The following is a 22,890-nucleotide window of genomic DNA, read 5'->3' as shown; positions in this document are numbered from 1 at the left end:
CTCCTGGAGTTTGCTCAAACTCATGTCCATTGAGTCAGTGATGCCATCCAACCATCTCATCCTCTGCCACCCTCTTCTCCTCCTGCCCTCAATTTTTCCCAGCATCAGGGTCTTTTCCAGTGAGTTGGCTCTTCGCATCAGGTGGCCAAATTATTGGGACTTCAGCTTCAGCATCAGTCCAGTGGATATTCAAGGTTGATTTCCGATAAGATTGACTGGTTTGATTTCCTTGCTATCCAAGGGACTCTGAAGAGTCTTTGGAGAATAGTTTGGCAGTTTCTTAAGTTAAACATATGCTTACCATGCAATCCAGTCATTTCACTCCTAAGTATTTACCTAGAAGAAATGAAAATGTATGTCCATAAAAGGCAAGTATTCAAAGCAGCTTTAATTGCAATAGCCCCAAACTAGAAACAGTCCAAATGTTCATAAACAGGAAAATGGATTATCAAATTCCGTTCACACAATGGAATACCTAACCCAGCAATAAAAAGTCCTGAACCATGCGTATATACAACAGCATGAGTGAATCTCAAAATAATTATACAAAAGAGTAGGTACTGTATATAAAATCCTAGAAATCATAAACTAGTATATAATGACAGAAAGTAGATCAGAGGCGGCCAGAGAATGGGTATAGGGTTTAGGAAAGATGGTGGAATGGCCAAGGGCACAGGAAACAAGGAAAACAAGGATGGTAGCTACTAATATTTAATTATCTTGATTGTGACGATGGCCTCACAGCTGAATACATATGTCGAAACTTCTACATGGTCAGTATGTGCAGTTTACTGTATTTCATATACAGTATGAAGTAAAGAGTAAAAATCATTGGAAAGAGAAAGAATTTACTCATACTAACTTTTTGAGCTTTTACTTCATTGAATATGTATCTTTCTAAACTTGTGATTACTGTCTTTAATTCATTTAAAATATCCTGTTTCCACAATTCTGTCCTATGTCCCTTCTGCAAGTTCTGTGGTTATTTAGTGGAAAACCAAACATCCTCAGCTCACTTTTAAAATCTCAGACCAAGTTCTGTTTGAAGTAGGGGCAAATGAGGTGGGAAGGGGTGCTGGAAAGGAGTTGGGAGTGGGGATGACATCCAGGTTGAGTTTCGTGGGAGAGATCCAAATTGTCCAGAATCCTTGCGGTTACTGAGAACCAACAAAACCCTCTGCATGAGCCTCCGTCAGCCTTTGGTTTGTGCACACCCGTTGTTGAGATTGCACATGGCTATTCAAGAGTCTCCTTGAGAAGAAGAGGCTGCCCTCATGGGCTCTCGTGGGCCTGTCTTCCAGCAAGATCTTATTCAGTTCTCAGCTTGCCTTCCCATCGCCAAGTCTGTGCTCCCAGACTATGATACACGACTTGGAAAGAAGGGATGCTAGGAAGACGATTTACCATCTCCTTATGAAAATCCTGCAGCATCAGTCAGAGCCAGTTGCCCAGATGCAGTATTTCCTTCTCCTGCCATCCTTTGAGGGGTGGGGCCCATCTGCGTGAGCTCTGTGGGCCTGTCTCTGCTTGCTGACATCTCTCCCTTTCTCTCCCTTAACCCACGGGATGTACCTTTTCGCCAGAGGAGTCTTCTCGGAGACCAGGGTACGCCTCTCACACAAGCCCCCTTGGGATCCTGATCTTTTAATTAACCACTTGTGTTGACTCTGACTGATTTCATTACAACTAGTTGGCACCTTGGTGGCAGCTCTTTCAGTGGCCTTACTTACATAATCCATATATCTCGTTGCCCTTTATATTGTGTATTATGCTTTATAAAATTCCCTTTTGAAAACTAAAAATCTAATAGCACTTACTCTCCAAAAGACCAACCAACTCATTCATTTCCATTAACGAAAAAGTGGCAGCCAAGAATTTGTTATGCCAGCAATTATTTTAACCATACTGACAGCAACTAAAACCAAGAAAGGAGAGGTGCAGGGCTGGGGGTTGGGGGGGGCAGCAATGCCTTTTGGGTTTCTGAACATTCCAGGCACAGCGCTAGGTGCTTGGTAAATGTTATCTGGTGTATCTTCGCGCACACGCTTTTAGGAAGCTGTTGGGATCTTCATTCTGCAGAAAAGGAACCAGAGCTTGGGCTGGGTGGACTCTGCCTCCCTTTCCCCACAGTGGGGGTGAACTGGAAGAACAGAGATCTGAATACTGGTTTGTTAGTCTTCCAGCCTTGGAACCACACTCCTCCCCAGCCAGGAGACAAGTTATAGCTAAGTGATAACATTTTCTCCAACTCCCATTTACAAGCAGACATCTCTCTGATTCTAAGCGCAAGGGAGGAATATGAGAAGCCACTTGACCCTTGCATGCATCATGGCCAGATCGCAGAGGGCTGCAGGAAGTCAGGACTAACGTGCTATTGGCAGTGGTACCCCCACACCTCGCTAATTGCATCCCAGCTGGATCTTGTAATGTGGCCACGCTCCTTCCAATTAACCAACAGAAGAAATTATCTCTGAGAGCCTGTATAAAAAGTATTCAAAATAGTTTATTTCTCTACCCAGAGGTTCCCATGGATGAGCGCACCTGTCCAAGTTGGAATAGTTGGTTTTTGGTGAGTAGAATTACTTCAATGTCATTCTTTTTTTTAAGATTAATATACAGCATATGAAAGTGAGGGCTAATATGGGACATGCATTTTGAAAAGTGAGACCATCTCAGAACGTCTGGTCCCAGCCATTAGCTAGAAAGAAACTGTCTTTAGAGAAACCTGCAATATTTGGGACTGTTTGTGTGATTCTTTTTTTAAACTCCTTTTATCTCTTTGATTTTTTTCTTTTTTAAATTACTTTGGCAGCCTTTAGTAGTAAAACTACACAAACAGAACATATTTTTGTGTTGGCAGTATAATACTCAAAAGAAAGAAAGGGGATTGTTATCAAAGTAAAATAGAAAAAATCTGAAAAGTAGACCATTTCAAAAATGCTCTGATGTGTCTTTTCCATTTTTTTAAGCTTGGTATTTGCTACACCTCTGTGCTGCGCTCTGTTTCCTCAGAAAAGGTATGTATTTGTTATTCTTCAGAATGATCATATGTTTTAACCCTAAAAACTAGTTGAAGACACAGATTCGTTTCACTAGGAGGAAAGTTGAGTCTCAAAAAGATAATGAAGCCGAGCCTCTAAAAGAAAGAGATAGAGGCAGAAATTAAATGCACATCTATTTAATATCAAAACTCTCTTTGCCCAGCACTTTGCTACCTGCTGCGATTACGTTTGAAAATGCTTTATTCTTGTGCAAGACCCAGGTTAACTCTGGTGCAAATTTGCTCTTATAAAAATTTAAATATGATTCACTGATGTCCAGTCCGTTGGCAAAGGCATCTATAAGGCAGAAATATTAGAATTTAAGTTCCACCCCCAGGGAGAGCAACTGTGTGCACTTAACTTTGGCGGTTGGTATATTGGCTTTCCTTCTTCCTACTTGAGTTTTCTTTTTTTCTTTTTGCCTTAAAAGCCTTATTGTGCATATGTCTTTCATCACAAGTTGTCCTTGAATCCTGCCTTTGATGTAAGAACTGGATTAACTGGCATTAAAAATCAGCATCACATAAATCTGAGGCTTCAGCCTTTTTCTCGTCTAACATCAAGGCTCAGATGGGCAGCATTCTGTTGTTTTGCTGTGATTTCTGTTACCAGTCCTGCCTTTGTCATATCCTTCATGGGCCAACAGGCCCCACACAGATGGCCTTTAATGCCCTAGGCTTTCCAGTAGCTTTGGGATGCGGTATTCTCTTCTAGAACTGACTTCATCAGGTCCCCCTATTTGATAGAGAGATCCATCTTTTATCTGGTCTTTCACTTCTGTCTTTGACCCCCACTGTTGTTAGCTGGGGACTTAAATTTCAAGGAGAGGGAACCTTTATCACCTTGATGCCCATAGTTAAGCCCCCCTTGGAGAGGGCAGGAGCTTCAGGGCCTGTTGTGAAGCCCGATACAGGTGAATTTACTGAAGAGGAGCACTGTTTAATTGGCAAGCCCCAGAATCTCAGGGCTTCAGGTGAGAAAGGTTTGTTTCCTTAGTCTGCGGTACTGGAATACCAGCGTTCGGCACTTGACCTTGCGCTCAGTGACTTAGGAGCGTGGCACTTGTGTCGAGAAGGATCCGACTTCAAATCTCAGCTGCACCTCTAGTTTCCTTATCTATAAAATTAAGATAATACTTGACTTTCCAAGGTTTTATAAGGGTTAAAAATGCATAATGTCTGACCCAAAAATTGAGCACTAAGTCATAGCCATTATCATTGCCATTAGCAACATTATTTTAAAATTACCCAAGGTCTCCCTATATAGAAGAAAAAAACAGCCACTGTGTTTTTTTTATCTTTTTTTTTTTTTTTTTGCATTATGTCTATAAATCTATATCCTATCTTTTTACCTCTTAGTTTACCACATCTCAACTATGGTGGTGCTGGTTTAGTCACTAAGTCCTGTTTGAATCTTGCTACTCCTTGCTCCTCTGTCCATGGAATTCTCCAGGCAAGAACACTGGAGTGGGTTGCCATTTCCTTCTCCAGGGAATCTTCCTGACCCAGAGATCTCCATTGCAGATGGATTCTTTACTGACTGAGCCACCAGGGAAGCCCAGTCAAGTAAAGAACAATTCTTAAGAAACTAATTACTAGTGTTACCAAACCCAAGGTCAGCTGCTTGCAGCTCGGAAGCCAGTAATTCAAGACACAGGTGTCAGTAGAAAGGAAAGATGCTTTAATCAGGGAGAAGGTAGACTCATGTCCAGAGACCAACTCCAAAGATTTTGCTCAGTTGTAACAGTTTTTTTTTTCATTTAATACCTTTTATTTAAAAAAAAAAAACTTTTAATTTTTGTATTGGAGTGTAGGCAGTTAACAAAGTTGTTAACTGTTGTAAACTGTTAACAGTTTCAGGTGAAGAGCAAAGGGACTCAGCCATACACCTACATGTATCCATTCTCTCCCCAACTCCCCTCCCATCCAGGCTGCCACATAACATTGAGCAGAGTTCCCCATGCTATACAGTAAGACCTTGTTGGTTATCCATTTTAAATACAGCAGAGTGTACGCGTCTATCCCAAACTCCCTCACCATCCCTTCTCCCCATCCTTCCCCCCAGCAACCGTAGATTTGTTCTCTAAGTCTGTGAGTCTGCTTCTGTTCTTTAAGCAAGTTCATTTGTATCATTTCTTTTTAGATTCCACATATAAGGGATGTCAGACGATATTTCTCCTTCTCTGTCAATCCTGACAGTTTTTAAAGGAAAAAAAAAGGAGGGGAAAGAATCTCCGTGAACCACCAACTCTGTCTTCAGATGTTTTCTTGCCTGCATGATCTGCCTGCAGATCGCTTGGCAGAGGGCAGAGGGGAGGGGTGGGTGTTGGGGATAGAGAGCTAGTCATTTTTTTTAACTGCTTAATTCTTCATTCTTCTTTCTATTTAGGAAAAGAACAGGTTACTCAGCAGAGCGTAAGTCAGGAGTTAGGCTAAACTGCCTGGTGATCTCATTCCTATAATTAGTTTCTTTTAAGATTAGAGGGGAACAAAAACGGGCAAATAGGAAAGGGGCAAACAAGCTGCTTTCCATAACAGAAAGTCAACAGTTTTGCTGGCCAGTTTTTCTTCATCCTCTTAATACTTAATATTAAGTATGCATTCATAATGAAAAAATAAGCTTTAATACATATGCACACATAAAACATTCAGGTACAATTTTTACATGCACAAAACAAAGACTCAGTAGTGTGATTACAAGAGATGTTTTTTCTCATATATTTTCATATTATCTAAAAGTTTCAGAATATATATCACTATACAGTGGACAGAAGCACATTAACGCAAGTGAATTTTTAGTGCTAAAAATTCCACTGAATGCATGTGTATTTTTCTCATGAATTGTGAATATTTATGTTATTTTTCTCAGGAAGTGTCCTGACCACAGATTACTTTTTTACATTAGGGTCTGAGAGTGTCATTGCCATACCTCCTTGCCAGCAATCAGTGGTTTTTAAGGCTTTTAGTTAGATGAGAGGGAAAAAGGGATCTGATGGTACCTTTCTTTCTTATTTAGTGATAGTTTTCTGGGACGCGAAGCATTTTTCAGACAGGGCTCTTGCACCAGTCGTGGGGGTGGACGGGGTCCTCACTTTCCTCTCCTCGGGTTCGAATCTCCACCTCCGTCCACGGGATGACCCTGTTGTTTTCTCCCTTCTCCCAGTTCCATGTCTGTGACAAGCTTGGAGGCCGCGCTGCAAGCCAGTATCCGAGAGACCCACCCTGAACTACGGCGTGTGTACTTTAACAAGGGGTTATAAAGCAGGTTAAGAAGCATCTTCAGAGGAGCCTCCCAGCCGCAAGCCTGGTGTAGCCAAGTTGGAGCGGAATAGCCTGGGCGGCTGGCTTCTCTCGGTGACAGAAACCTTTCAAAGACCCATAGAAGCCTGTTAGTGTCCAGCTGCTACTTACGGCACAGCCCCTGGGGTGGCCTAGGTGCCTCACCTGCCAGCCCCCACCCCTTACATTTGAATCATGATATGATTTACAGACACCCTTCCTGTAGCTTTTATAGTCACTGTTTTTTCAAAGACAATGTCCCAATTCACACCTAGGGTTTTCCAGAGCACCGCTAGGCATAGAGTTAGATGTTCAGTATATTGATTGTCAGTCAGTGAAAAGGAAATCTGTTTAAAATACTGAATTTTTATCCCACTCGTTTCAAATCAAGGAAAGCTGAGTAGTGAGTTGAGAAAACACAAAAGCCCTGAGGCTAAACTGTAAAAAAAGACTCGTAAATATTAAGGACAGTTTGCTTTTCTGCCCAGGTTGGGCCGGAGGCAACCTGAAGTAGAAGATGAATGTTTTGGATTTGTAGGATAAAAGCTCCTTCATATACCTCCTGAAAGTCAAAGTAATAAACAATTGTGATGCATGGAGACTGCTGTCAACAACTGTAAGCTTTCCTATTGCTGGTGGCTTTCTTTGATTGAATTTTAAATTTATTCTGTTTTATATTCTTATGAAGATATTAACGTTACCTTGCACTTGTTGACTTTTATATTCAATCATTTAAATCAACTAATTAAGTAACTTAAATGCACAAATATCAAATTTGGGGAGTATATTCAAAACCAGCACTATATGACTAGGTTGAATCTGGCTTTTTTAGAATCAAGAGAACAGTCTCATCTACCCACATCTCTTTTCTTGTCATCCTATAAGATTTCTTTGGCTTTCAGAAAGATACAGAAATAATGTGTATGTGAATCAGTGACTCAATGGATTTTACTTGAATGTTGTATATTACATTCCACCCTGTTTGAAAACAACCAGCCCATGGACCACTGTTTACATCACCTGTCCTAGTTTCACATGTAATATATTTAATGTAACAGAGATTATGTTGTAATTCTATAGAGCTTCAAAGGCATATGTGAGGTGGTTATTTCAGTAAGTGTAGACCACTCAATACGATGTGTAATTCAGAGACTTGTAAGTGGAAAAAACCGTAGAATCTAATTTGGGCAGATTTTCCCAACATGTGAGCAGACTGCATTTCCTCATAAAGAAAGAACAGTGTGTGTGCTGTGTCTGCTTCTCTTTTTCTCTGAAACAGTGAGTGGACCTGAAGCTGCAGCTGCTCTGAGCCCTGCTCTGTGCTGCCAGAACTTTCTCGTGTAGACTTTCTGTCTTAAGCCATTTGAAGCAAAAGAGCTTCCCCATGACATGCTGACCTTGGATGTCTTTTGTTGCCATTTTTGCTTCTCTTTAAAAATTGATAAAAGCTAGAAATTTGAGGCAAAGCTCCACGAGGTGCTTAAAGGGGACTTTTAACAAGAAACTAAGGCAACTTGAAGGGCTTCCCCAGTGGCTCAGATGGCAAAGAGTCTGCCTGCAGTGCAGGAGACTTGGGTGCGATCCCTGGGTCAGGAAGAGCCCCTGGAGAAGGAAATGGCAACCCACCTCAGTATTCTTGCCTGGAAAATCCCACGGACGGAGGAGCCTGGTGGGCTACAGTGCATGGGGTCCCAAAGAGTCAGACATGACTGAACCACTAACACTTTCACATTCAAGGCCTTGAAGCTTCCCCACCCCGCCCCTCACCGCCAGCTAACCTCAGAATTCTTAGCCCTGGATAATTGGCAGCTCCATGTTAGTCTTAACCTTCATTGAAAAATGAATGACTGGTTGGAAGATTGACAAACTAACCAAACATTTAATACATACCAGGATGAGATGACCAGAGCCTCATGACAAAAGGGATAATGAGCCTGGAGATGTGTCTTTTTTAAACGTTATCTGTTGAAGCTTCTGATTTTTGATGCTTTTATAGAGAAATATGAACTGTAGAGTTGAATCATGGTTTATCAAAAGGAACAAAATGAACCAAGATTGGCAGTCTTTGCTGATCTCTTAGGAATACCTTTTCTGGAGAAAAGTTCACATGAAGTGCAATAAGCTTGGAGAAGTGAATAGTTATTAATATTTGGGGTAACAATGAGTTATGACTGTAAGTATGAACTGACTGGCAGCTTTTATTTCAGTATTAGCACAGTGCCTGGCCAGTGTTGGAGTCCATGTATTATTTCAGTTCAACTGGATGAAATGTTAAATAAAGTCAGAATGAAAAGAAATCCTCTCTTTTATTTGTATGTCAAGGACGAAGCAGTTTTTATGTTACAGTCAGTGGTACTTTCATTCAAACTTAATATCTGGGTACCGTCAGTAACTCCTGTATTAATCAGGTAATACATTTCTAGTTTTGGCTACCGGTTTTCCACTTTCTTGAACACCATAGAGGTACCCAACACCCGCCACGAGCCCCACAGTGTAAATTCCAGGAACATTCATTATGACACGGGGGGAATGAGATTCTGCCTTTGGCCTTAGTGACTAACACCCTTGCACACGATGCTGAGGTCAATTTGCTTTTATATTGTTCGTCAGATTCTAACATGAAACTAGCGTTTGCCGTAGTTCACAGAGAAAATCCAAATTTAACCCAGGATTTGGGGAGTGCCTTATTAACAGATGTAATAAAGAACTGAGCATTTTACCCTCCTTGGTCACATCTCTGCACCTGTTTTACTACTGGAACTCTGTTCATCACTTAAATCATGGAGCTATATTCAAGATATATTCTAGGAGCCAGACAGAGCCAGTGCAATCTTGATTGTGCTTACTTTTAAAATACACGTATTCGGGCTGCTGACATTGTTTGTGGCCTTCAGTTGTATTGGTTTGGATTGTTTGGACAGATAACTGGATCTGCCTCATAGAGCTGCTGTAAACAAGATAACTCCAGTACAGTGCTTCACACACCGCCCAGCACACTCAGTGGATGATTGGTCATCGTGTATTTGTTTAAAGACACTGGACGTGCATTCAGAATGCCAGTGTATCAATACACTGGTAAGATTTCAGAATCCCAGCAACTTCCCCAGAGACAACCCACAACCTCACTAAAAATAGCAGATTAAAGTGGTCACAGGGAGACACTTGAATCCATCCTTTTAAAGTCCCTAACAAGGGTTTCGGAGAAGGCAATGGCACCCCACTCCAGTCCTCTTGCCTGGAAAATCCCATGGACGGAGGAGCCTGCTGGGCTGCAGTCCATGGGGTTGCTAAGAGTCAGACACGACTGAGCGACTTCACTTTCACTTTTCACTTTCATGCGTTGGAGAAGGAAATGGCAACCCACTCCAGTGTTCTTGCCTGGAGAATCCCAGGGACAAGGGAGCCTGGTGGGCTGCCGTCTATGGCGTCGCACAGAGTCGGACACAACTGAAGTGACTTAGCAGCAGCAGCAGCAGCAACAAGCGTTTGCCTAAATGAGACAAAGGTAGGGAAAGTTTCTGCCCATAGATGAGAAAGCTGGGGCTTCAACAGTACAAGTTCAAGATGGTTCCCAGCCGCTTGAAAACTATAGTGGCAGCCAAGGTCTGACACCCAAAGCTACAATTGGAATGCTCTAATAGGTTTTTCAGGATTTGTGTATTCTCATGCATTCAGCATTTCACTGAAAGCCAAAGAAAAGGTTATATTTGATAGCAATGGTACAAGGATTGCTTAAACTACAGATATTCAAAGTGTGGTCCATAGCCCAGCAACATCCAGGTTTGTTAGAAACGCAAGTTCTTGGGCCTCAGTGTCTGCAGAAACAGGAGCCCCAAGATTCCTGCACACATCACAGCTGGAGAAGGTCTGCTATGCCACATCCCCAGTGCTCCCAGAGACCCAAGTTTCACTCGGTCAGTTTCAGATCAACTTCAAATACTCTGAATGTGTGTATTCACCCCTCACCAGATTCCAAGGAAGCTTCCAGCCTCAATGTTGACAGTCTTAGGGACAAAGGATCAACATGCTTGCGATTTCTGTTCTGTCCACGGCCGTAGCTCCATCACCTGAAACACGCGGCACCCGCCAAGCCGTGATTATCGGTTCATCCTGGAATTTGGGTTCTTCCCAGGAATCTGAAGAAGGGTCCTCACATTTCCAATGTCCAGGTGTGGGAAAGGATCCACTTGGTGTCACGGAGAAGTCATCCCCAGGATGTGGAAAGAACAAGGAATCTGAAGGTTTCTAGGAGCAGAGCTGGAAGTGAATGTTACCCCTGAGAATCGAGAGGCAAGATGGCTGGGACCATCCAGGTTGTAGCCATTGTTCCTGAGCCAACCCAGTTGTCACTGAGGACACCGCTGCCCCTGGAGCTTCCGGCGCAGAAGGAGCTCTCAAGACAATACACAGAGGGGCTTGTTGAACCCTTGGGGAGCCCATGATATGCCCAGTCTTCAAGAGAAGGAATGTGAGGCTCAGAGAAGAGGGCTGATTCATCTGATTTCACGTGGGGGGCAAACCGCCACCTCAGTCCAGGCCTGTCAAACCTGAGTGTCTGCCACTGTGCTTCCCAGCTTTTCCATCAACAGGCATAATGAGAACTAGCTTTGGTACAGGAAATTACAATCTTCAGCGTGTTTTTTTTCTCCTGCATACATTACTCCTTGTAATACCCCCAAGAGTTTCCTGTGAGCGTCATCTCCATTAAAGGGCTGGGGAAACAGTCTGCAAGAGGGGAAACCACTTACCACAAACCAAACATGGTGAATTCAAAGGACTGTAAAAGATGTATTCACGTTCCCACATACACCCCCACCAACAAAAGGTTTGTAGAGCATACAAATTCAAATAAGCACCCAGCAAGGTGGGCAAACAGGGTCATTTCCAGATGGGATTCTGTATTAGAGTAACGCAAGCAATGATTCTCAAAGGATGGCGCCTGGGCCAGCAGCATCAGCGTCGCTAGACATGCGTGTTCTCGGGGCCTTTCTACTATACTGAGTCAGACACTAAGGTGACTTCCAACAAGCCCTCTGAGTGCTTATGACACAGCCCATTCAAACTTGAGCACCATTAGGCGGATGTTAGGGTGAATGCTAGAGTTGGACTCAGCTCTGCTCTAGGAACCGAGGAAGCCCAAGCTCTCTGAGCCTGCTTCCTCATCTGTAAAATGAAGTTAATACTACTTCCCGAGTTGACTTATTGGGAGGATTCAATGAGAATTAACAAATGGACAGCCCCCGGACCTCTCTGGTTAAGACTGTGCTTCCAGTGCAGGGGGTGTGGGTTTGATCCCTAGTCAGGAGACTAAGGTCCCACATGCCTTGCAGCACAGACAGAAGATAAAAAAAAAATAAAATAAATGGACAGCACTTAACCTGGTGTCCGGCACAGCGCACACTCAGCACATTGTAGCTAAATTTATATGATCCCCAGGGCTGGAAGTCTGACAACACTGTTGGTGACCCTCCTGGGAGACAAGAACTCTCATGACCGCAGGTGGGCATCCAAATTTTCCTGTAAGATAGTTTGGCAGTGTTTATCAAACTTATAAAGACACAAGCCCTCCTTAAAGCAATTTCACCTCTTAGAATTAATCCCCCAGGTGAACACACTCGGATTCACAGGAGGCCTGGCTACTCCTGAGAGCCGTGTGGATGCAATGATTGAGAAGGGGGAGGAAGGGTGAGGTTGGAGAATGTTTTCAGAAACTGCCAGGTAGGAAAAAAAAGTGTATGTCATTACAGGGTAATCCAAAATATAAGAGCAAATTTTCCCTTGGGGAAAAATTCTTTTAATTTCTGATTTGGATTTTTGCAAGATAAATAATAGTTGATTATCACAAATATAAAGTAATTTGGAAAGAAATCCTCTCTCTGGATAGTGCGATTTTAAGTAATTTAAAATTTTTCTCCTTTATGCCTTTCTAATTTTCCATTTTTTCTTCTGCTTCTGAACTCAGGACATATTCAATACTTTAAAAAAACAAGAACAACAACTATAGGTTATAGATCCAGTTTGGTAATAAAAAATGCATGGATATGTATAAAAAGATATATTAGAAAGATATATACCACAATGGTTAAAAGTTGGTGTCTATGGATTTACAGGGAAACTTTATTTTCTTTACAATTTTCTGTTTCTCTGATTTTCTGGAATGCTCCTACACTGGTTCTATTGATAAAATCAGGAAGATGTCAAGTTCGGGCCGTTCGGTGGCCCCAGCTCAGACTCGGAAGCTGGTGCCTCTCAGCTCCCAAGCCCTGGGATTACCGAGCCAAGCATCGCCCCTCCCCTTGATTCCAGCTCCCGGCTAGAAATGATGAAAACAGAATCTACCTTCTAAGACCAACCTCAACCTGTGGTTTCAGCGCTCCAGACTAGAGAGAGCCGCAGCGCCGAGAGATGCCGCCAGGGGGCAGCATAGCCTGCAAGATCGCGCGGTTGGAGCCCGCCGATCCCCAGAACGGCCGGCAGAGGACGCGAGGCCACAAACTGCGGCCTGGGAACGTGCATCTCTGGATTTCCGAGGCCAGGTCGGGAGGATGATGCAGGAAGCTACGAGAATGACGTGATCTCTCAGGCAGCAGGAAGCTGGGAAGATGCGGAGACAAGCAGGAATGTGGTCATCCACTGGGGCTTATTGTGCAGAGCACCTGATTCCCGACGGGAGGAGTCAGAGCTGAACCCAGAAACACTGTGGGCCAGAATCCATCCCTGCCCTCAGGGCCATCGCGCCTGGACCTGGACGAGGAGCCCCGAAGCCAGCTTGGAGAGGGGAGCTGGGAGTCGGGAGGGCTTTAAGGAATGGTATCTCAGCTGATACTGGGAAGAGGAGTAGAGACTTTTCACTGGGAGGAGAAAGGGGGCAGGGAGAAAACGAGGGCTTCTCACACAGGAAAGGCTTCACCTTACCATGAAAAGACCTGGAAGCCTGGGAAGGTGTGGCTGAGTGGTGTGTGCAAGGGAGGGAACTTTGGGGGAAATGCTACCAGTATCTCAGGGTTGTGAGGGCCCTTCAGTACCCAGTGACGGAGTGTGGGCTTCATCCTGAAAGCAGGCAGTCCTTCTGGAGTGTTTTGGCCAGGGGAGGAACAGCAGTCAAACCCTCACTCGGGCACTTACCGTTTTCATCTGTGTGGTATCAGCCATATCCCCTCTCTGAGCCTCAGTGTTCTCATCTGTAAAATGGAGACAATAAAACCTATATTATGGTCTTGCTGTGAAGCTTAAAATGGATAAATGGAGAGCCTGAAGTCATGATTTTCCTTCCCCTGTCCTTTTATCTCTGCAGTAAAGCAAATAGAAAAGACAGACCAGCAGGCCCTAATTTACAGTGTGTCACAATGGCATCTCAGCGAGCATTACTAGTCCAGGGGAGTCATCCCAGCTAGTTTCCAGGGACCAGGAAATCATTTCATCCTGTGTGATTGCAATCAAGAACAAGTTCTTTCGTCTTATTCCCGTTTATAATGAAAATGTATTTTAATCATCTGAAGTCTCCAAGAAAGATGGTAGCAGGAGGCAACAGTGTTTTTGATAAGAAAAAGCTAAAATTAGAGATGAAGATGTCGATTCTATTGAAATTCCAAAGGATGCCAACACCAGGATACAAACTCTGAATAATAATTTCGGTCCAGAAGGTAGGAGGAGGCGCTGCTGGGAATCCTTTTCCCCCATGGAACCATCTCAGGTGCAGCAAGAGAAGGGCTGTGCAGCCTTCTGGCTGGGCGGCGTGGGTGCAGATGGCTGAAACGGGAAAGAAAGAAAAAGTTTTCTTCCAACAGCCTTCTCACCAGCAGGGTGACTCACATCTGTAAATCCAGTGATGATGACCTGATGAGGAGGAAGAGGGTGCTGTTACTGAAAAAGAAGCTGAGACGGAATTTTGCTTCCACCGTGAGCCTCCAGCTTCCCGGAGCTCCTTTGCAAGGCAAAATCTGGACAACCAGGAAAACAAAACAAAGAAATCCCAGGCTGCTAAGTAGAGCCTGACAATAAAAATGGAGGGAGGAAGAGGGAAGTCTGGACAGAAAAGCTGCCTGGACCAGGTGTGGGCAGTAGCTCTCAAGTCTGAGAGTTGAAAGCAGGGTGGGGCGGGGGCGGGAGACGAGGGAAGAGGGGTGAGGTGGGGGTGCGGGTTTAGGGGGAGAGGGTGCCAGGAGGCAGCACATGCGAGCTCCCATCCTTGAAACTGGACATTGAGGGCACCCAGTCTGGGGGGAGAACAGGGTCTCTCCCCTTGCCTTCACTGCAGCAGCATCTGAAGAGCCTTTCACAAGTCCCACTGCTCAGGCCCCATCCAAGTCAATCACATCCCAACATTCAGAGGTGGCCTGGGAATCGGCATTTTAGGCTCCCCGGGGCTTGGGTTCTGAGTGTAGCCGGGATTGAGAACGGTTGTTCTCAGGATTGAGTACAGGGAAGTGTTTTCATTTGGAGGTGCGGGAGTTTGGGGGGGGCGCAGGGGGTGAGGGGGCGAGGGGACGGGGGGGGGCCGTGGTTGACGCAGGGCAGTGATACGTGGGTTCAGCAGAGAGCTAGGAATCGGGGCGTGTTATCCTTTAAATGCAGCCGACCACCAGGAGCCGCCGTGACAGACGGGGAGGGCTCGCAGCCGCCGAGCAGTCAGTTTCCCCTGTCGCCGCCTCATTTACTCTCACAGCACCCCGGCAACGAACTGTGAATCCAGTGGCCACCACTTCACGGGTGAAACGGCGGCATTTCGGGCACTTGCCAGGGGTCGGCAGGGCGCCCCCGGCCCCAGACCCTCCGCTCAGCCCGCCTTCCATCGCGGCGAGGGGGCGAGCCAGCCCTGTGACCCCGGGGTCAGAGGGGACCCGGACCGTCGCTGGATGCCCACAGCCGATGTCCGCAGGAGCGCAGCAGCGCAGGAGTTCTGGAGACCGTGGGTCTGGAGAGCTTGCGGCTTGAGTGGAGTGATGAGGCTCCTGGAACCCCGCAGGGAGCTCTGTTCCCGGCACGCGGCTGCCTCCTCCAGTCTTTCCCACCCCCATCCCCGCTCCGGCAGATTCCCCCTGGCACGCCTCTTCCTTCAGCCTTCTTTTCTGCCTCAACCTCTCTGACCTAAGAAGCTCTTTCTTTTCACTACCAAAATAATACATGCTCACAAGGATAAACTAAGATGACACAGAAGTGTGTAAAGTGATCGCTTCCTTCTTTCTAATCCCAGCCCCAGCCTTGCCTTCTTCGGGGATGGGGGCTGGGGGGTAACTGCCTTGTATTGATCTATGCTCATCAGGGGCTTCCCTGACATCAGTTGGTGAAGAATCCGCCTGCAATGCAGGAGACCGCGGTTCCATTCCTGGGTGGGGAAGATCGGCTGGAAAAGGGATAGGTTACCCACTCCAGTATTCTTGCGCTTCCCTTGTGTGGCTCAGTTGGTAGAGAATCTACCCGCAGTGCGGGAGATCTGGTTTTGATCCCTGCGTTGGGAAGATCCCCTAGGGAAGGGAAAGGCTACTCACTCCAGTATTCTGGCCTGGAGAATTCCGTGGACTGTATAGTCCATGGGGTCGCAAAGAGTTGGAAACGACTGAGTGACTTTCACTTCCATCTGGACCTTTCATAGCATGCCATTAACTCTAAGTGTGTCCAGGCTCCCCAGTTGGCACTAGTGTGGAACCCTCCTGCCAATGCAGGAGACATAAGAGATGCAGATTCGATCCTTGGGTTAGGAAGTTCCGCTGGAGGTGGGCGTGGCAACCCATTCCAGTGTTCTTGCCTGGAGAATCCCATGGACAGAGGAGTTTGGTGGGCTATGGGCCATGAGGTTGCAAAGAGTGAGGCACAAGTCAAGCGACTTAGCACGTAAGTATATTTGGTTTGACTTTGTACAAATGAATATACATATTCTCCTACAACTTCATTTTTTCCCTTAAAATTTTCTTATTTTTTAGGTAATATTTATAGTTCTTCCTCATTCTTGCTAACAGCTTCATAGAAATCTGAAACAGTAATTCCTATAATTTATTAATCATTCTTCTGTTGATAGACATTTCTGTTATTTCCACATTTTTGCTACTACTGAAAAAAAAAAAAATTCTGTCCTGAATACCCTTGTGCAAAGATTTATATTCTTATGCTGTTGTTTCTCTAATAGAGGTTCCTATAAGTAAGATGAGTTAGGTCCTAGGAGCATTTAAATGTTTGGTGATGATGATCAAAGCCAGCTGTATTTAGCATTTATTTTGATGTGCATGATGAGCAGTTTATTCATTATCCCATTTTAGCCTCTTACCAACTCTATAAGATGAATTCGATTATTAGCCTCGTTTTTCACACAATAAAATGAGACCTAGGATGGCTGACACCCTTGCCCCAAATCCCACAAAGATCATATGGACTGTCCTACAAAAAGGTATTTCACCCTTCCCCAACATAGGATATAATTGTCTTCTTAAGAACTAAAAAGTCTAAAGGTAACTTTTAAAAAAATTTACTTTGTTCCTATCCCTGCCTCCTCCCACTTTGACCCTTCACGGGCCTGATGCCTGTTACCCCTTTGCTCTGCTACTGTCTACACAGCCCTTAGGCGCCGATGCTCTTGGTACATTGCTGTTCAGTCCCCACATCCAACCTATGCAATAGGAATCGATCATCCTCCTTTCATAGATGAGGAAACTGAGGAGCAGGAAGGTCATGTGACTCCCCTGGGGGTCAAGGTTAATGGGAGCAGGAGCCAGGCTTGGACTCAGTGTGTGCACCCCTCCCACAGACAGGGTGCAGAGCAGCTTGCTGTCGTTCACACTGCTCCGTCCTGTCACCTGAACGCCTCCAAGCTCTCATTACCTCCCAGGTTTTAAAAACACACTTTCTATCTTGAAATTTGTCCATTTGGGAAATGATGCTTCCTGGTAATCTAGTCCTAAATTCCTTAGCAAAAGCTGCAATGAAAGGCTTGTCCTCGGTGAAGTCACATCAGAAGTCCCATCTTGAAGATGCGAATCAGATGGTGGAAAGGAGAGTGCCCCATGTTCACAGAGCTGGGGGCAGGGGTGGGGAACTGTCTAGGTCTCCCCAAAATCTGCAGCCATCAAAGACCAGAGACCCCAGTTCTGGAGATGCTACAGTTTAGAAGAAAGAGCCAGGTTGGCTGACCTCTTGCATCAGAAATGCACTGCCAATCTACACAGTTGGTGGGAATGTAAATTGGTACAGCCAATGTGAAAAACAGCATGGAAGTTTCTCAAAAAACTAAAAATAGAGTTATCATATGATCCAGCACTTTCACTCCTAGGCATGTATCAGGGAAAAAAAAAAGAACTCTAATTTGAATAGATACATGCTTCCCAATGTTCATAGCAACATTATTTACAGTTGCCAAGATATGGAAGCAACTAAGTGTCCATCAACAGGTGAATGGATAAAGATGCGGTGTACATATACAAGGGAATACTACTCAGCCATCAAAAAGAATGAAATTTTGCCATCTGCAACAATGTGGATGGATTTGGAGGGTATTGTACCAAGTGAATAAGACAGACAGAGAAAGACAAATACTGTAAGATCTCACTTATATATGGAATTTAAAAAATACAACTAGTGAATAGAAAAAAAATGAAGAAGACTAGAAAGAAAAAGAGAGAGAAAGAAAGAAGGAAGGAAAGAAAGAATGGCCTCAAAGAATGACATGGTGGTTCCAAGCATGGTGGCTGCCCCACCGTAGACATGACACTTTACCTGCCCCTCTTGTTCTAGGAGGCTCACCAGAAGTCGAGCAGACAGAGGATGGCTGAGAGAACTTACTCCTTTATGACTCTGAAAGTAGTGAAGTGAAAGTGTTAGTCTTCAGTTGTGTCCGACTCTGCAACCCCATGGATTGTAGCCCATGAGGCTCCTCTGTCCATGGGATTCTCCGGGCCAAGAACACTGGAGTCGGTAGCCATGCCCTTCTCCAGGGGCTCTTCCCCACCCAGAGATTGAACCTGGGTCTCTTGCATTGCAGGCAAATTCTTTACCATCTGAGCCACCAGAGAAGCCCCCCTTTAAGCCTCTAGTAATAATGAAAACATGGATGACCTTTCCCCAGGGCTTGACTGAGCTCTTCTCTGGCTCCGACCCCCGCTTTCATCAGTCTCTCATGACCCATAGATCTCTAGAGCCTAGCTACTCTCCCCCCACCTTCACCCCTACCCCCACAGGGGGGTAGGTCTTCGAAATCCCTGCTGAATGAGGCTCTTCACATCAAATCAATGAAATAGACACAGAACAGAGTCAGTTAGGGCATCTGTCCCAGGGACTCTGCCCTGGACAATGACTCAGCTGCTGTGTGACTCTTGAGCTCTGGCTTTCTCATTTGTACAATGAGGCAATAATAGGAGCTGCCTGGCGGGGTTTGTACAAGGAGCTCGTGCAGCGATGCTCAGGGAGGAGGCAGCACAGGCTCGGGCACACACGCCAGCACCTAAGCGTTAGGTCCTATCTCAGTCCGCTGGGGCTGCTCTAACAGAAATAGTGCAGACCAATTAGGTGCCTTATAAACAATGGAAATTCAGTTCTCAGAATTCTGGAGGCTGGGAGTGGAAGTCATGGCCCTGGCGGTTCCGTGTCTGCTGGGGACCCACTTCCTCACTGAGGGCCATCTCTTCACTATAACCTCTCAACGTCCCAGGTTGAAAGGGAGAGCTGGCTCTCTCTTTGGTAAGGGACCTTATCCCACTGCTGAGGGTTCTGCTCACATGTCCTAATCACCCCCACAAAAGCCCCACCTCCCTGACAGCATCGTGTTGGGGATTAGTTTCAAATATGAGTTTCAAGGGGTTGAGGACACAAATGTTCAGTCTGCAGCAGTTAGCATCGCATCCGGGGGGCCTGGTCCTCAAGGAACAGGACTTGAGTTCATATTTTTTTAATGAGGCGACAGCAGGAAACACAGTAGGGGAGCATCGGGGAGTGACGGGAGCCAAGCCAGTGTTGGCTGTGGTTTGAGTGGGCTCCTGTGCAGGCGCCTGGGGGCTCAGTCCACTGAGGAGGTGTGGAATCGTGTCCGCGCCATCACCCCGCACAACAGGAGGGAGGTGGGGGCGTTTATCCGGACTCTGAGCCCCAAGATGTAAGCGTCGCCCTGGGAGGCAGTGGCCAGCTCCACTGAACATCTGGGCTCAGCTGCATGAAGAGACAGACTCTGGCAGAGAAGAGGGATGCAGAAGCTGGAGGAGGGTGGTGCTCAGCTTCAGCCCATCCTGGAGGCTCAGGAGCATTGCAGGGGGGCCTTCATTGATTCTGCTCCAGCTACCATTATCACCAGTATGCATAGTACAACAAGTGTGCATAGAAAGGTATTTTTCTGTTCACTACCCACGTAAATGTAACAGAATGCTTTGACCAACTCAGCCCGCATGCACATGACCAACTTGATCTAATTTTTATTGTTCTCTGTGATGCTTGATGGCTTCCCAGGTGGCACTCGTGGTAAAGAACCCACCTACAAATGCAGGAGATGCAAGAGATACAGGTTCAGTCCCTGAGTCAGGAAGATCCCCTGGAGGAGGGCATAGCAACTGACTTCAGTGTTCTAGCCTGGAGAATTCCAGCAACAGAGAAGCCTGGAAGGCTATGGGCCATAGGGTTGCAATTAGTCACACACGATTGAAGTGACTTAGCACATTTGCTTGTGATGCTGGGATTTCAGTAAATACTTAAACAGTCTCCATGGTTCGTGCAAAGGTAAGAAGGGAAATGAGCAGTTACGGAGGGCTTCTGGGTGCCAGCAGCTGCAGGAGGCACCCAATCCTCACACAACTCAAGCACTTGGGGGTTCATCGCACCATTTTGTAGGGAACAAAACTGAGGCCTGGAGAGATAATGCATCTTGTCCCGGATCACACAGCCGGTAAGAGATTCAAATACATGAAATTTAAAATCCCAGCATCAGTCATCCCAACTGCTGCTGGAATGGGATGAAAAGGGCTCTACTCTTTGAAGGAGTCCAGAGATCTGCTGAGTGGGGAGGACAGAGCAAGGTACTCAAAGTCAGATGCCTACAAGGCTGAGCTAATGACCTTAAAGACACTTCCCACAGGTCCTCCTCCTGAAGGATTTCTCTTCTGTTCTCAGGAAAGCCAGGTGATAAATTGAACACTGAGATGGAGAATGGTCCTGCATCCCAGTTGACTGGGCATCATTGGTAACAGCACCCTCTTCTGTTCTCAGTCATCTTGGTTTGGACAATGAGCTCTCTCCCTCTACAAAACTGTGGCTCAGATGGTAAAGAATCTGCCTGCAATGTGGGAGACCCAGGTTCGATCCCTGAGTTGGGAAGATCACTTGGAGAAGGAAAGGGCTACCTACTCGAGTATCCTTGTCTGAAGAATCCCATGGGCAGAGGAGCCTGGCCGGCTACAGCCCATGGAGTCGCAGAGTTGGATACAACTGAAGTGACTCAGCACACAAACACACACAAAATGATATTAAGTTTAAAGAGCTTCCTGTGGTTTATTTTACCTAATGCTCCCCCACAATCTTGAGAGTTGGACTATAAAGAAAGATGAGCACCAAAGAATTGATGCTTATGAACTGTGGTGTTGGAGAAGACTCTTGAGAGTCCCTTGAACTGCAACCAGTCCATCCTAAAGGAAATCAGTCCTGAGTATTCATTGGAAGGACTGATGCTGAAGCTGAAACTCCAGTACTTTGGCCACCTGATAGGAAGAACTGACTCATTGGAAAAAATCCTGATGCTGGGAAAGATTGAAGGCAGGAGGAGAAGGGGATGACAGAGGATGAGATTTTTGGATGGTATCACCAACTCGATGGACATGAGTTTGAGTAAGCTCCGGGAGTTGGTGATGGCCAGGGAGGCCTGGCGTGCTGCAGTCCCTGGGGTCGCAAAGAGTCGGACACGACTGAGCGACTGAACTGAACTGAACTGAATAATCTTGAGAGGGAGTTGTTTTTGGTGCCACTTGATGAATGAATTTGAAGAGAGACCCAGAGAGGCAAGATAATTTGCATGGGGCCACACAGCAAGCCCCCGGTATGGCGGAGACTGGATCCCAGATGCCCAATCCCAAAACCTATGTCCTTTTTGCTCTGCCATCCTGCATTGCTCTTAGATTGGAATTCATCCATCCATTCATTCATTCTTTTTCTTATGAGCACATGAAGCCAGTCCTCATGTCTGACCCTGCTTCCCAGAAGCTAAGAGTCCAGGACACAAAACCCAGGCTTGTACGTCACCCCAAAGCCCATGTGATTCTGTGCCCGGCACATGGTGTCAACTCTGTGAACCTGCCTGTGGGTTTCAATCCTGGTCTGGGGGCTAACAAGCTGAGTGACTTAAACTGGGAGAGTCTACCTACAGAATTAGATAATCCAAGCAAGTGCCTACCTCATACAGCTGTTGGGAGGATGAAAGGAGATAATGGTCACAGAGAGGGCTTGGCACTGTGCCGGGCACACAGGAAGTGCTCAGAAAAAAACGTGAGCCATTCTTTTCTCCATCAGGTAGGAAACACCACCCAGATCTGAACCTGGATGATAGAGTCTCTAGGAAGCCAGAAAATTGGGGTTTTTGTTTTTAGCGTGTGGCTGGGAACAGTGATTCAAAATTTATCTTTCCCCTGTGAAACATGGACCACTTTCCAAAGAAAACAACAGGGGCTGTGGAGAGGAGAGTTATTTGGCTTCTGAGGGAATGGGACTTGAGAAATGTGGGTCCTTTATTTCTGCATCTGTGCTCCATTTATCCTAAGAGAGTCTCCATTTAATCACACAGGGAAGGTGGAATCCAAGGGGGAGGGGTATTTGCATAATAAAAGAGGTGATTGAATTTAAACGTGTGCAGTCTCTACCTTTCAGAGGCTGCAATCCTTTTGTTCTCTGTTCTAATCATTTCTGGCAGTTTTTTCAAAGGCTAAAGCATGTGGCAGGAGGAGATATCAATTCAGAAGGAAAGAAAATACGGTCACAAAAGGGGTTAATTTGAATCGTGGGCAGAAAGCCTTTTTTTCTTTCTCTCTTTTTTTCCTGTGAGAAGCCCTGACCCAGAAGGGGAGAAGGAAAAGCAGCAGAAGGAAAAGCAACTGATCTCCTGCTTTTTTTCTCCTTTCCTTCTTCCCCACCCTACCCAGCAAGGGTGTGGGTGGAGGAGGGGTATTTCTTCAACGTGGAATTTTAAAACATTTTGAATACACATCTGTTTTGTTTAAAAAGAAAAAATGATGTAAAACTATTCCATAAACACAAACAAAACACTGAAAAGTGTACTTGAGTTTCACTTTTATGACCAGCTGGAGAGACTGAAAGGCACTACTTAAGGACAGACCGTATCTTTAATCTTCTCAAAGTCTTTTGATGTGTGTATATTATTTCCATTTTACAGATGAGGATATGGAGGTTTAGACAGTTCAAGAAAGTCTCAGTAAAGTGCTTGAGGAAGGGATTGGCTCTCATTCTTTTTCCTGCAATGAAAGCGATATCGGTTCAGTTAAGTCACTCAGTCACATCCGACTCTTTGTGACCCCATGGACTGCAGCACGCCAGGCTTTCCTGTCCATCACCAACTCCAGAGCCTACTCAAACTCATGTCCATCGCTTCGGTGATGCCA

At 45.5% G+C, this 22,890-nt stretch overlaps 2 protein-coding genes across 3 annotated transcripts in view; one reads left to right on the top strand and one right to left on the bottom strand.

Moving 5' to 3' along the window:
* Positions 1-8,616, top strand: part of SFXN1 (sideroflexin 1) — a 52,503-nt gene extending 43,887 nt beyond the window's left edge. Inside the window, exons 9-11 of the mRNA XM_081517281.1 lie at positions 2,520-2,569; positions 2,970-3,017; positions 6,204-8,616. Coding sequence (XP_081373407.1) covers positions 2,520-2,569; positions 2,970-3,017; positions 6,204-6,300 — 195 coding nt within the window. The 3' untranslated portion in view covers positions 6,301-8,616. The remainder of the gene's footprint in view (positions 1-2,519; positions 2,570-2,969; positions 3,018-6,203) is intronic.
* Positions 8,617-12,408: 3,792 nt separating this feature from the next.
* Positions 12,409-18,613, bottom strand: LOC145515856 (uncharacterized). Of its 2 annotated transcripts, XM_081517282.1 has the most exons (6): positions 18,464-18,594; positions 14,566-18,100; positions 14,156-14,259; positions 13,937-14,068; positions 13,445-13,500; positions 12,409-12,913 (listed from the first exon to the last, which is right to left on the bottom strand). In XM_081517282.1, the coding sequence occupies exon 2, from the start codon at positions 15,442-15,444 to the stop codon at positions 14,884-14,886; it is 561 nt and encodes a 186-aa protein (XP_081373408.1). In that variant the 5' UTR covers positions 15,445-18,100; positions 18,464-18,594; the 3' UTR covers positions 12,409-12,913; positions 13,445-13,500; positions 13,937-14,068; positions 14,156-14,259; positions 14,566-14,883. The 2 variants fall into 2 exon arrangements, 1 of the variants encoding a protein (XP_081373408.1); XR_014061070.1 differs by lacking the exons at positions 13,937-14,068; positions 14,156-14,259 and having other exon boundaries at positions 12,409-12,493; positions 12,659-12,913; positions 18,023-18,100; positions 18,362-18,613.
* Between the last annotated feature and the right edge of the window lie 4,277 nt (positions 18,614-22,890).

Source organism: Giraffa tippelskirchi, chromosome 7, assembly GCF_054371585.1.
Source record: "Giraffa tippelskirchi isolate mGirTip1 chromosome 7, T2T-mGirTip1v1.2.pri, whole genome shotgun sequence".
Taxonomy (NCBI): Eukaryota; Metazoa; Chordata; class Mammalia; order Artiodactyla; family Giraffidae; genus Giraffa; species Giraffa tippelskirchi.
Note: the sequence above shows the minus strand (reverse complement) of the source record. Positions and strands in the feature narration are given on the sequence as shown.